The 12,959-nt window shown below is 36.6% G+C and overlaps 1 protein-coding gene across 1 annotated transcript in view; it reads left to right on the plus strand.

Moving 5' to 3' along the window:
• The window catches only part of LOC135077260 (uncharacterized), a 33,522-nt gene that overhangs the window by 18,860 nt on the left and 1,703 nt on the right, over positions 1-12,959 (plus strand). Inside the window, exon 2 of the mRNA XM_063971796.1 lies at positions 8,481-8,577. Within this exon, the coding sequence (XP_063827866.1) occupies positions 8,481-8,577 (97 nt within the window). The remainder of the gene's footprint in view (positions 1-8,480; positions 8,578-12,959) is intronic.

Here is a 12,959-nt window from a genome sequence, read left to right on the forward strand (position 1 = left end):
TTCAATTTCCTGACACGTTACTCATCTTCCTTTCAATTAAATTGAAACAAGTCAAAAGGTCAAAATATTCAACCATCTTTGGACAATAGCCCATTAATGATCTGTAATACTTAATTAGTAAGTACTTTCTATGAGCTTACAAATTACACATAAATATTTTGCTTATTCAATTTCCTGACACGTTACACATCTTCCTTTCAATTAGATTGAAACAAATCAAAAGGTCAAATTAATATTCAACCATTTTTGGACAAAATAGCCAATTTATCAAATAAAATATTAGACTCAAGCATCACTTCACAACACATTATTATTTGACCTCAAATAAGTTAATAAATAGTAGGTGTGTCCACTTATTACATTACGAATTTCCCACAAGATAGGTAGGTATCTCAAATTAATATGTCAATTATTTTTCTTACAATTTTAATTTCCTTAGTGTAGGCCTAGGATGCGCGCCATGATAAACTTTTTATAAACTTTGAATGATAAGCCCATACGTCTGTTGTCTAAAATCATGGAAAGATTCCATCAGGGTGCGCATCCTAGCTCAGCTGATCTAGTTAAAATACAATAAAAATAAAGTTTCATCTACCACTGCTTCGGAACAGTAAGTGGGCCAGTGCTGAGAAGAAGCAGCGCAAGAAACTCAGTCACCTCTGTGGGCCGCTTTTAAAGGCTTTACTAGTATTTTATATATTCATCATTTACCTTTATACAGTTTGTGGCACAAAATATGTATAGTGCGTTCACTACTCCCACAGGTTAATCTTATGTAGTTAATCTGAAATGTGTAGGCAGGCACATCACTCACACTTTTTCATAGACTTGTCTTTATTTTGCCATGAAATATGAACTGTGAAGCTACTGTCTCACTGACAGGCTTGCTGACAAGGCTTCAATATGTTGTTGAATTTCTCAATAAATGACACTTACGAGTGAATAACAACGCTGTTGAATAATTACACAATTATTTTCAACGTTCATTATTTGTATGCTACCGAGTTAATGAATTCCTATCGTTGTTATATGCATTTTTTTAGACATAATTATGATGTATGAGACTTGAAGTTATAAATGTCCATTCCTTTCGAAACTAAAATGATCTGTCACGCTGTATATTATATTGTATGTATATATTATGTAATATCATTTTGGTAGCGTTTGATTTTCCAAACGACCACCGGCACCGCGTGCCTTTCAATTTTCATCAACCATTACAGGTTTTATAACCATTTTGGTAGTGATTGGTTTCCCAAACCACCACCGGCACCGAGTGCGCTTCGATTTTCATCGAATCATCACTGGTTCTAGATCCATATTGTTTTCCCATTTAAGGCGTCACTAAACTATGTCAAACATATCAAAACCAAAAGCATCCAAATCGGCGCAGCCGTTCTCAAATTTTAGCAGGGAAAAATTAAATGAACAGCAGTCTTTTTTTTCGTTATAATGTAATATTGTATTATTGGCATAGCAACATAATATTCACATAGGATAGGTATATATTTTTGTTTTATTAGGCTAAGTGTACGAATGTCTGTATAGTTTGTCTGTATATTATAATATGTCTAACGGTACCATCCGCGGTAGAACATTATTATTGAAACTGACTCAGATACTGGACACCCGTATTATCCTGACATTGGTTCTGCTAAATAAAATATTTGATTAGATTTGACTTAATTTAATTGACTTCTTTATTCGTAAGATGAAATAATATAGGTATATTTATTTGGCACATTAAACCAGCAAATTACAAATTTGGACAGCGTATAAATTAATTTGGTAATAATGCCAAAAAGGGCTTCCACTCAGCATAATGCCGCAGTGCGTAGCACTACAACGCTAGTTTTCAGTGGTTACTGAGCGAAGAGGTATGTACCTATCTCAAAACATTCATTTTCATCAAAGTTGATTCAGTAGTGTAGTTATTAGTCAAAATAACTGTAAATATTGTCTATCTAAGTTAACGATTTCCTTTCCAATCGCTATAATATATATTATACAAACATTTCACCATTAATTTCCACCCCTTTTTTATTCCCACATATATCACGTCCTTCCACGACTAGCAATTTTGATTTACAACGTTGATTATTTATTAGCACCGGTCGATAATTAATCATTTTGTGCATGCTAGTGATTATCGCACCCCTGCTACTAAGTGGTTATCAGTTGTATTTTTCAATATACAAAACGAACATCAGTGCCAAGGAACAACTGCCATTTTTCGATAATAGTTATTGTGATGAAAATCGCTTGTTTATAATCGTTCCACATGATGGCTAATATATAATATCGGCTTTATCCCTGGCTATACAAAATGACTATTACAATCCTGCCTTTTATACGTCTTTGTACCTTTGATAATGTACCCTTGGTGACTGATTGGTGATAACCATTGAGGTAATTTATACAAATTATAGAACACTACACTACTTAGGTAGGTATGATCCATACAATATCAGTGATTTATGTAGTTGCTTGCCAGCTTTAGACGTGTTATTAAAGTTACAACACTTTTCTTTCTTTCTTGAAATAATGTGAAATGTATTTGTGCTGTGACTGTGACAAAATGCTGTGATGTGAAGATGTTGCATACATAAACTCAAGGAATACGGCAAAGTGCCAAGGAATAACTTCCCATCGGATAAATAAGATTCCTGGATGGTGATCAAACTTGGAGTGAAAATGTGGTTGTGTTCTCCAGTCGATGGACCACATGATGTCGTGCCCTGCGTGCCCAATCAACTGCACGCGGGAAGATTTAATGTATGCTATTGACAACACTACTCTTGAAGCGGGGTTTTGGGTTGACACTGTATAGCTTTGTTGTGGACACAACAAGAAGAATAATAATTTGATGTCTTAAAATTCAATGCAATCACCATATTTGTCAGACGCTATAATATCTACATCTGACCAACGATACAGCGCTGTGTCAACTGCATAAACAATTTGGTTTGACTTTTCAAAATGGAGTAGGTACGACTTAAATTGTGTACCGTCCTCTAGTTCACATTTGACACAGTAAACAGGTGTACCGATTAAGTTCTTTTTTAGTGGGACCTAAGTAGGTAAACGACATTTTTTTTTTTTGGTTTGTCTGACAATACTGATTCTTAGTTGTTTTCAGAATCAAGCACATATTGGTTGCAATGTCGAGAAATTGATGACTATGGGCACGCTGTACTTGTATATCACCTTTATGAGTGCCGTATACACGATTCACTGGCTCACCGTCACACTGCTGACGTCTACCATATTACTTCTAACGTGACAGAGATCAGTTGACAACCTATTACTTGTGCGCGTGATACAGTACTGTAGGTACCTTGTGAATATTTTCGATGGAAGTCACGTCCATTTTTTTTTTTTTTATTTTTTTTTTTTTTTTATAATAGATATTCTAGGCTACGTCAAATTTAATGGTTACCACATCTCTTCATCAATCATAAATCATCACATCACAATTCCAAAAAGAAAACCGAGACCAACACAAACAGCCGTTTGTACTGTGTGGGATATTGTTTAACTTTTTTGACGGTTCATAGCTTGTCTCTGACAATTCACAACTTGCCTCGTTTTTTTTTTTCTAATATAATACTTCTGTTTTTTTTTGACGGGAAATCCTCTTAATATCATGAAAGTTTAAAATATTATCTTGTCTCGGGTCATGTCAGTTCGTTGGAGTAGGTACTTTGTAATAAATTATGTTTTTTTTTTTGTCTACTAACCTTAAATAGATATAAGTAGGTACTTACTAATATTAGATGTTTGTACAGATTTAGTTTTAAGACCTTTTAAACGCTTAGTGTGCAATTAATTAAATGAATATGTAATTTAAATTGACAATGTGAGCGCTTAGGATTTATCTGTAAGCTCACTTGCATTTAAAGTAAATAAATAAATCTATATACTTTACTATAATAAATTTTCAGACACCATAATAAACCTATATTATGGTGCAATTATTACATGAAACTCAAACACACAACGATACCAGGTGGACTTTAAGACCACTTATGAATTTCACAACTTTCATTGTTGAATATTTTCTACGTGACAATAAATTATTATTTGTCTCGTGTCGTTGTATGGAACTCTTTAATAACAGACTGATACTTTGTAATAAAACTCTTTAATAACACACTGATACTTGATTTAATAACACACTGATACTTGATTTAATAACACACTGATACTTGAATATAAATGAAGTTTGTTTATTATTCCATATTAGCAACTCACTACTTGCTTTGTTTATTATTCCATATTAGCAATTCACGACTTGCTTTGTTTATTATTCCATATTAGCAATTCACTACTTGCTTTGTTTATTATTCCATATTAGCAATTCACGACTTGCTTTGTTTATTATTCCATATTAGCAATTCACGACTTGCTTTGTTTATTATTTAGCAATTCACAACTTGCTTTGTTTATTATTCCATATTAGCAATTCACAACTTGCTTTGTTTATTGTATATTAGCAATTCACGACTTGCTTTGTTTATTATTTATGATTATATACCCAATCAGATTATCATAATTTCTTGACAATACACTATCTTGTCTCGTTTTATAGGTAGCATTGATGCAAACAGGAGGTAACCTACTCATATTACGTATATTTCATTGTAGTGAACCAATTTAATTCGTTCAGGAATACGATCATTGTTTTAATATAAATTATTTAGTTCGATAAGGAATGATGATCAAAACGAGTCTCAGTGGCATTCCAAATTACAGTTTAAATAGGTACCCTTCAACTGGTGGGCAGACATACATCGTCTGCGTCAAAAGTCGATAACTGGCGGGCAGACATATTCTGTCTGCGTCAGTTTGGCTCAATAATGATCATGATTTACTTTTGGTAAGTAACGAGTTTGTTAATCAACATAACATCTGTGACTCATGCGTACGCGCAACAAAATCAAAATCAATATTACTATGGGTTTGTAGGTTTGGTATTGTTTGTAAAATTAAATATTAATTGACTTGATGTCGATAATAATAATGATTTTGATAAATAATAATCGGCAAATAGACTGCGAATGTACATTCTGTAAGTGTAATGATTGTAGCTACCTCCCTTTTATTTTATTTAATTTATTGGGTATATAATCATTAAAATTATTAATTACTCACTTTTATCCTCGTCGCCAATGTGGTGTCTTAAATAAAACACTGATATATGTTCACTGTGTAAGCTAGTGCAAGCACTGACGTCCGTCCCGTGTGGCGGCCCGACTACGACTGACTCCCCACCGCGCCGTACTAGTCAGTGTTGCCATAGCGCACACTCTTTATTTGTATAGTAGTACACCACACATACTAAATATTTTTTTACAATGGGTAAAGACGTGAATCCCTTATGGATTAAACCCGCGCCGGCGGGTACGCCACGCGTGTTTTGTTTTTCGATGCCTACTCGGGGAGATGAAGCTCATTCAGCAGTGGACGTCCTATGGATGAAAGGATGATGATGAATAAATAATATTTACCAAACCGAACCTAAATTATACGACTCTGAGTCCCTCGAGATTGGCACCACTAACCACCTTGTCCGTTTGCATCGTTTCGGTTCAACTCCGGTCACCAAGCCGCCAGGTAAAAATTCAACCGCGCAGTGGCGCCCAACGTGGGGTATGGTGTAACGTTGCAGCTCAGCTGTTTTTTGTGAATTGATTTCCTTACTAGATACCTATTAGGTTTTCAGATACCATACCACTAATGACATCTATTGGTATGATTGGAAAGTAATTTCTAATAAATTGCGCTCATTGCTTTGTGGTTCGGTAATTCGGTCGGTATCGTTGAGATATCGATTCAAAGTATTTTTAATTAAATATTTCCTTATGTTTTTATTTTTCTAATTCTATTTTTAAACAGAATATTTTCATTGTTTTGGGAATTGTACGGTGTACATATTGTATTACACTCAAATCATTCCGTCAGCAATTCCGCCGTTTGTGCGTTCTAATTCCGTTCAATAAATCAGTGCTTTCATCGCATTCATAGCAATCACACGTCATTCTTAGCATTAGCATAACATTGTAATTTACGACATATAGCAATAAACTCTTAACTATCTCAATCTCCAGTATTTCATTTAGCATTTTTTAGATGTACTTCTCTCACGGTACAGGAATTGTTTTGCAGTATGGTTTTTGATACCATTTATTTATTACGCTGGTGAAACGAAACGTCGTCTCGCGATTGTCAGATGAGCTGTCAAATCACTTTGGATTTTATTTCGTCGTGGTGCGCAGCCGCAATATCGACATAATCCCGTATTAATTTCATCGTGCGATGCAACATGCATCCATGAATATTTTAAATTAGTCAATAATTTAAACACACATGAGGTGAGTTCCCGTCAGAAAATTTATTTATTTTCGGGGATTGATATTTTTGGTATTTCCGTACGTGGTACTTCCATGTGATCGTTTCTTTCAGGAATTCCCTAATTGTTGTTTTGGCTGAGGGTTTGGGATGCTGAAAACTGCGAGTGAAGTCTAATAAGCGAGCAGTTTTCGTAAGTATTTGGATCCCATAGGTGGTGTTTTCATAACCTGTTGACGCGTTCCTCCTGTTGACGTGTTGCTCACACAACCATTTTTCGTTTCAGATGCGGGATTTATTTATACGTACTTTTCTTTGCTTTTCTTCTTCTTTAAAAATGCCATAAATTAAGGCAATAGTCTGGTTGGCATTGTTTGACTTCGTGTGCTATGATCTCTTAGCATTACTTGCAAATGTAGCAAATGGACATGCTTATTCTGGCGCTGCACGCTTGAGGACGTGGAAGATGCCGCTTGTGGCCTGAGAGTGTGCGAGACCCGTTGGACCCCAGAAGAAGAGAGGAACGTTTGTGGCTTACAAACCGCATGGCTTCCAAGGTACCCACTTTTACATCATAAGTCTTTTCCGCGCAGCTATCTTATTCATTAGAGTGTTTTCATAATTAGGCTGAGTTTAAAAAAAATTGTAATGGCAATAATACTCATCAAACCATTTCTTAAAAATCAACAAAACGGAAACGTAGCTGTAAAAATATTGGGAAGCGTAACGAAATCTTTCTTCGCGGTTTTAATACTAGACGAACTTTTTTATATAGGGGCTCGCTCGTACGTAATATAAGTGTTACGTAAGACAATGATTACGATTAGTAACCGCTCACACGACGACACCTGCTGAGCCATCATTTCGATAAATGAGCAAAATATTCGAAGGTTAGGACACAAGTGTGCCCTAGTTGTCCTGCGAATCTGGGAGAGAACTTATTTATGCGGCTTCCTTACAAGGCCTCATGGCACGGCGTCAGCGTGTTGGTGTGATCGATATAGGTATTAAATTACACTAACGGAAAGGTATGTGTACGATTTTACATGGGGATTACAAATACACTTTAAATAATGTCGTGAATAGTTAGTTATACTACTATATTAGATACTTACCTAGTTTGATCAAACTCTAAACCCACCCAGAAGTCAGAACATACTATTTTGATGAACGATTTTAAATAGTATTTTCTTGTTTAGGTATTGCGCCATGCAGTGATTCTGCTAATGTCAGGTTTTAATATTTTTGTATGTTGCCTTGCCTGCTGCCACTTGATGTAGGACGTATCTCTATCTAGCCAGTAGTTGTTGTCCATTACTGGGTAGATGGAGATACGTCCGACGACACATTCTGCCTTGCAACCCTACTAGTACCTACACGTACAATCCTCCAAGGGATTTATCAAACAATATGTCGCGAAGAATGTGTGTCATGCACACTTTGCATTCAGTGCTACTATTCGTTCGCATACTACATAATACCACCAGTTAAGTAATGTACATACTACCACCACCACTACCACTACATACATACGCAGTGACGTGCGATTGAATGAATTATGTTAGTGTGAATGTGCTCATTATCCACTGCGGTATCAGTTCAAATAATATTTAGTACTAGGTACCTACTACGCAAGCAATGTAAACTGTTTGACATATATGATGTCACTGCTGTCATCATTGCTGTCGTGGCTCGCGAGCAATGTGTTCTTTTTTTAGCATATTGCTGCGACACCGGCCCCGCCCCCTTTTCACATCTCCCTTTAGTTTCTGTGATCTGTGGGATTTACACATTGGAGCCTTGCACACTGGAGCTACACAGCAACTTGCAGGACAGTGCTATCACTGTCCTGCAAGTGTGATAGGGCTAAGCTACACATATTATATGGTTCACTCACACTATAGAGAACCCGATAATGGCACCCTACGTTGGTCACTGCATTCACCAGTAACGTACCGGTTTTAGAGCGGTAACTTATGTAGATATACGCAGACTACGCAAAAGGTAGTGTAATCGATCAAATTTCGGAAAAAATAATAAATTTCTGTGAACGTGTTCTGTCGTCTTGACTTAAAAATAAAAAGTTTGATGACAAAAGGCGCTTAATAAAGTATTCCTTGTTCCGGCAGGAGGCGGAGCTGAGCACGTGGACGGCGTTCCTGCAGCGCGCCGTGGACGCCACCTACAGCACCGAGGTGGTCATCGACAATCTCCACAACATGATCGGTCAGTGCTCACATTTACATTACTTTCATCCCTCATCCTTGCATCCCTGAAAATGACAATATTCGGGAAGCCCTGTCTGTGGAAGTGGCGGGCGTCTCTGGCCGATATTCAGTCAAAAGTCAGATTAAAAATTCAGACTACGACCTTGTTCTTTTCTTATCACCAAGACATCAATGGAATCTTCAACTTATGTATTGTATCTGTTACATATTATCTATTTAATTCTGGTCAGTTAAGGTTCAGTCAAACCCACGCGTGCAGCCGGCGTGCACTGCGCGTGCAAAAGTTGTTTTACACTGCCGCGACCACTACGCGTGCAGGTTGTCACTGTCACGCACATTGTCACTTTCGCTTTTCAGGCGTTCTCAATGTATGTACAATGTACAAGTCTCCAGCTTTCTCAAAGGCCCTAAAGCAATTCTAAGAGCCATAAATAAAGGCCTAATTAAGAGTCATCAAACGTCTCAGTCATTTATTTAGAGCCACTACAACTTTATAACTATGAGCTTTTTTGTGTGTAAGCTTATATCCGATCACTAATCACCCCCTGATAGTTATTTTGAAAATATATTTCATGTACAGAATTGACCTCTCTACAGATTTATTATAAGTATAGATGTTCAGGAAACGGCACAGTTTTTAAAATGGTTTTGGACCTATGGAAGTTCTTTTTTTTACTTAAACTTTTAAGTTGAAAATTTGATAGTGTTCTGATAAAAGCATAATTTTAATGTTTCTAGCAAAACTTTTGTATCTTGAATCAAAGATAGGAAGGTGATTATTTTTTTCAAACATCTGCAATTAATAACAAATCTGTCGAAAAAAAGAATTCTGAGAAAAGTCACCCCAAAAAAAAGATAAAAATGTTTGAAGCCTACTAGGTCACAAAATTTGAAAATATCACAAAATTAACTCTATCTCCTAAACTATGCACAATCGTATTACATACATGGGGGTGATTTAGGTACACCTTGAGGTAAGGAATCTAAATTTTTCTTTTAGACCTCACTGTTTTAGCCACCCTGTATAAACTACCTACATCAATGTTTTTATCTCCAAAGGACATTGTCAGAAACCGCCTAAAAACCGCCCAAAAACATTAACCCATCATAATTATTTTCTATTTTTTTTAATACATTAAGCACCCTTTCATTCTAATGGACACTTAAGCATTGAAAAATTAAATAAATAAGTCTTTTAACGTTTATTCTATAATACTATTACAACTTCCGGACGTTTTGGTGCGTGGCATGGTCTAAAACCTATCAAGTTCCATAATTTTTGCCGATAAAATCTGTACGAGGCATTACCGTACTTTATTGCTGGGAGTCCATGTATAGTGATGTTCCTGCGGCCATCATAGACAATAAAATATCGATTTTGAAAATAAAATAAATCGATTAAACTGCTTTGAAGACTAGATTTGCGTTAAAAGCTAAAAAGATATTGACACTATTACAAGAAGCTATCTAAAGTGTCCAACTGGTCGAAGGTCGTAAATAAAATAAAAATAGTTAGGACCATAAACTGATATTCATGGTATCATAACTGTAAAAGTGTCAGAATCCGATGTTGAATCCAATGCCAGTTGAAGTGAGAGAAACATATATCAACCAGCCCCCCTAGACAAAACGCACTTTTTGATCGAATCGAAAATCGAATCCGTCAAATTCCATACAAAAAAGGGGCTTTTCGACCACTTTTCGACTGGTTTGCGATTATAATGGCACTTTGTCTAGACCCACTAGTATAGTTGCCAGTCTCTCATAATCTATGCCAATGAGGGTTTTCGCGATTGAAAAATCCGCCAGATGGCAATACGTAGACGTGAGGTCCAAATGCTGCATGATTGGTTATTTTTGACATGACATTGATAGAATATCCACCAATCATGCAGCATTTGGACCTCGCGTCTACGTATTGCCATCTCGCGGATTTTTCAATCGCGAAAACCCTCATTCATAGCACATGTATAATAATAGACCAAATGAACTTTTATAGATTGTGAAAGAGAAGATAAAGATTTTATTATTTTATTAAAATCTTGCCACGAGGTAGTTTTTCAGTAGAAACCAGGATTGGATAATCGCTACAGGCAAGTATCAGAACATTTTATAAATATTTTTAATCGATTATATCCTTGTGAATCGTTTTAATAAATTGTCATTTTACTTTTTCAATTAAAACTTTTTCAATCCCTAGTCTTGTCAAACTGTCATAATGTCAACAAATTATAAATGTCACGTCAGTTGACTCAATTTCAGTCTTCTGTGCGTTTATTGTATTTTTATTTCAATGAAATAGTGCTAAAGGGTTAGTACTAAAAGTGAAAGCCTTTTTTCAGAAAGAAAACCAATGTGGTGCCCTTACTATTCATACTGTTTGAAAGTTACAAGTCAGTGATACAGAGTTGCCGACATTATAACTCCGTAGTGATACCATACCAAAGAAGAAGTTTTCCTAAACACTTGTGTTATTTTTATATGTGATCAAATAAAAGGATTAATTCTACTGCTCAAATGGAATAACTTATCCCAAGAGACCGAATATAAAAAAAAAACCTCTCCATAGAAATTATCACCATCACGAGGATGTGAATTTTTTTGAGAATTTGATATTGGTCCTGTAAGAAAAGTAGTTGTATTTCAGTAGTAGAATCATCAACCCTTCTTGTTTCATCAGCAAGAGCAAGATTACTATAAAAACACCCTGTAGGTAGGTATTGTTAAGCTGAAGAGTTTGTTTAGTGTCAAAGACTGTCACACAGTGTAACTTAAATTGGCATATTATGATAATGAACATAAAAACTTAAATAAATATTTATGTTAATATTTTTTCTATTTATTTATTTTCCCAAAGCTTCACAGTGACAGCTGAAACAGTAATACTGTTGTAAAACTAAACTTGGAACAAACTGTTACAAATATTTTACTAATTAAAATAAAACCGCATGTTGCTTTACTTTCTCGTATAGGTAATAAATGTAATTAATGGCTAGATTATTAATGTTACTTTGTTACCCTCAATAGTGAGGAGATCTTATAAAATGGTAACCCTGATTTTCATTGTCATTCAAGTGCTCTTTCTACGCAAGCTTCTGTGATTTGGCCAAGGGCCACACACATTGCGATAACATTATGCGACATTGATTTGACAGCAGCGGAGTGAAGTCTTGCGACTATGCAAAATGATACCCTGTAATCGTAGCGCATATAGACATAGACGGGGCGGGGCACATAGCTCGTAGAGCTGATGGCCGCTGGGGCAGGAAAGTTCTTGAGTGGCGACCACGAGCCGAAAGACGTAGCGTGGGCAGGCCTCCCACTAGGTGGACCGACGATCTGGTGAAGGTCGCGGGAGGTGCCTGTATGCGAGCGGTGCAGGATCGGTCTTCGTGGAAATCCTTGGGGGAGGCCTTTGTCCAGCAGTGGACGTCTTTTCGGCTGAAACGAACGAACGAACGATACGTATTACCACTATTTACCAGACATTACTATTTATTGCATACTCGCCGGATTACACGTAGGAGCACGCGCGTTACAGCTTCGGCCTTGCATTATTATAAGATCTTGTTCCGCCCTTTTACGAACTTCCTCCGGGAGGATATTCCCGCCGAATTCTATGATGAACCTATCAAAAGTCATATTCTGCAATGTCAACCCACCACAAGGTGGACCGACGACCTGATAAAGGTGCGGGAAGGCGCTGGATGCAGGCCGCTACCAACCGTGCGATGTGGAAGTCATTGGGGGAGGCCTATGTTCAGTAGTGGAAGTCCTGTGGCTGAAATGATGATGATGATGATGATGATGAAATGAATGAAAATGACAAATCTTCGAACGTGTATAATACCGTGCCAAAGTAATCATATAATTTTGGCACCTTAATAACTATTGCCGTTTTTGTTGTAAAGATCATGCAGCGCTACTTGCGGATATTATTGGAAAGAAAACTATGTGGGCTCTAGATCTGAAGCCGCTTTAACGAACACGAAGTGCTCATACAATGCGGCGTATTTTCTTCCAGTCTTTAGTCAGGACTTTAGTCGAATTAAAACCCCGGTTGAACGTAATATAGCCGCACTAGAATACGATGCTTTTTTGCATAATCGCAAGACTTCGTTCCGGTGTCGACCGAATGTTATCATGATGTATGTGGCCCAGGGGTTACCGTAGCCGCTAAGGTTTGAAACTTCTTGCTTAAAATATTGTAGTCTTTGGCATAGACTACGACGGTAGTCATGGAGATATGAGTTTGTTATCTCGTGTCAGATGTAAATGGTGAAAAGAAAACTCATGATTCGTGTTATTTTTATGCAATATGTAGGTATTTTATAAAAGTGGAACCCCGAGTGATCTCCAAAACCCATTCTATTATTATAT

This window comes from Ostrinia nubilalis, chromosome 13 (assembly GCF_963855985.1).
Source record: "Ostrinia nubilalis chromosome 13, ilOstNubi1.1, whole genome shotgun sequence".
NCBI lineage: Eukaryota > Metazoa > Arthropoda > Insecta > Lepidoptera > Crambidae > Ostrinia > Ostrinia nubilalis.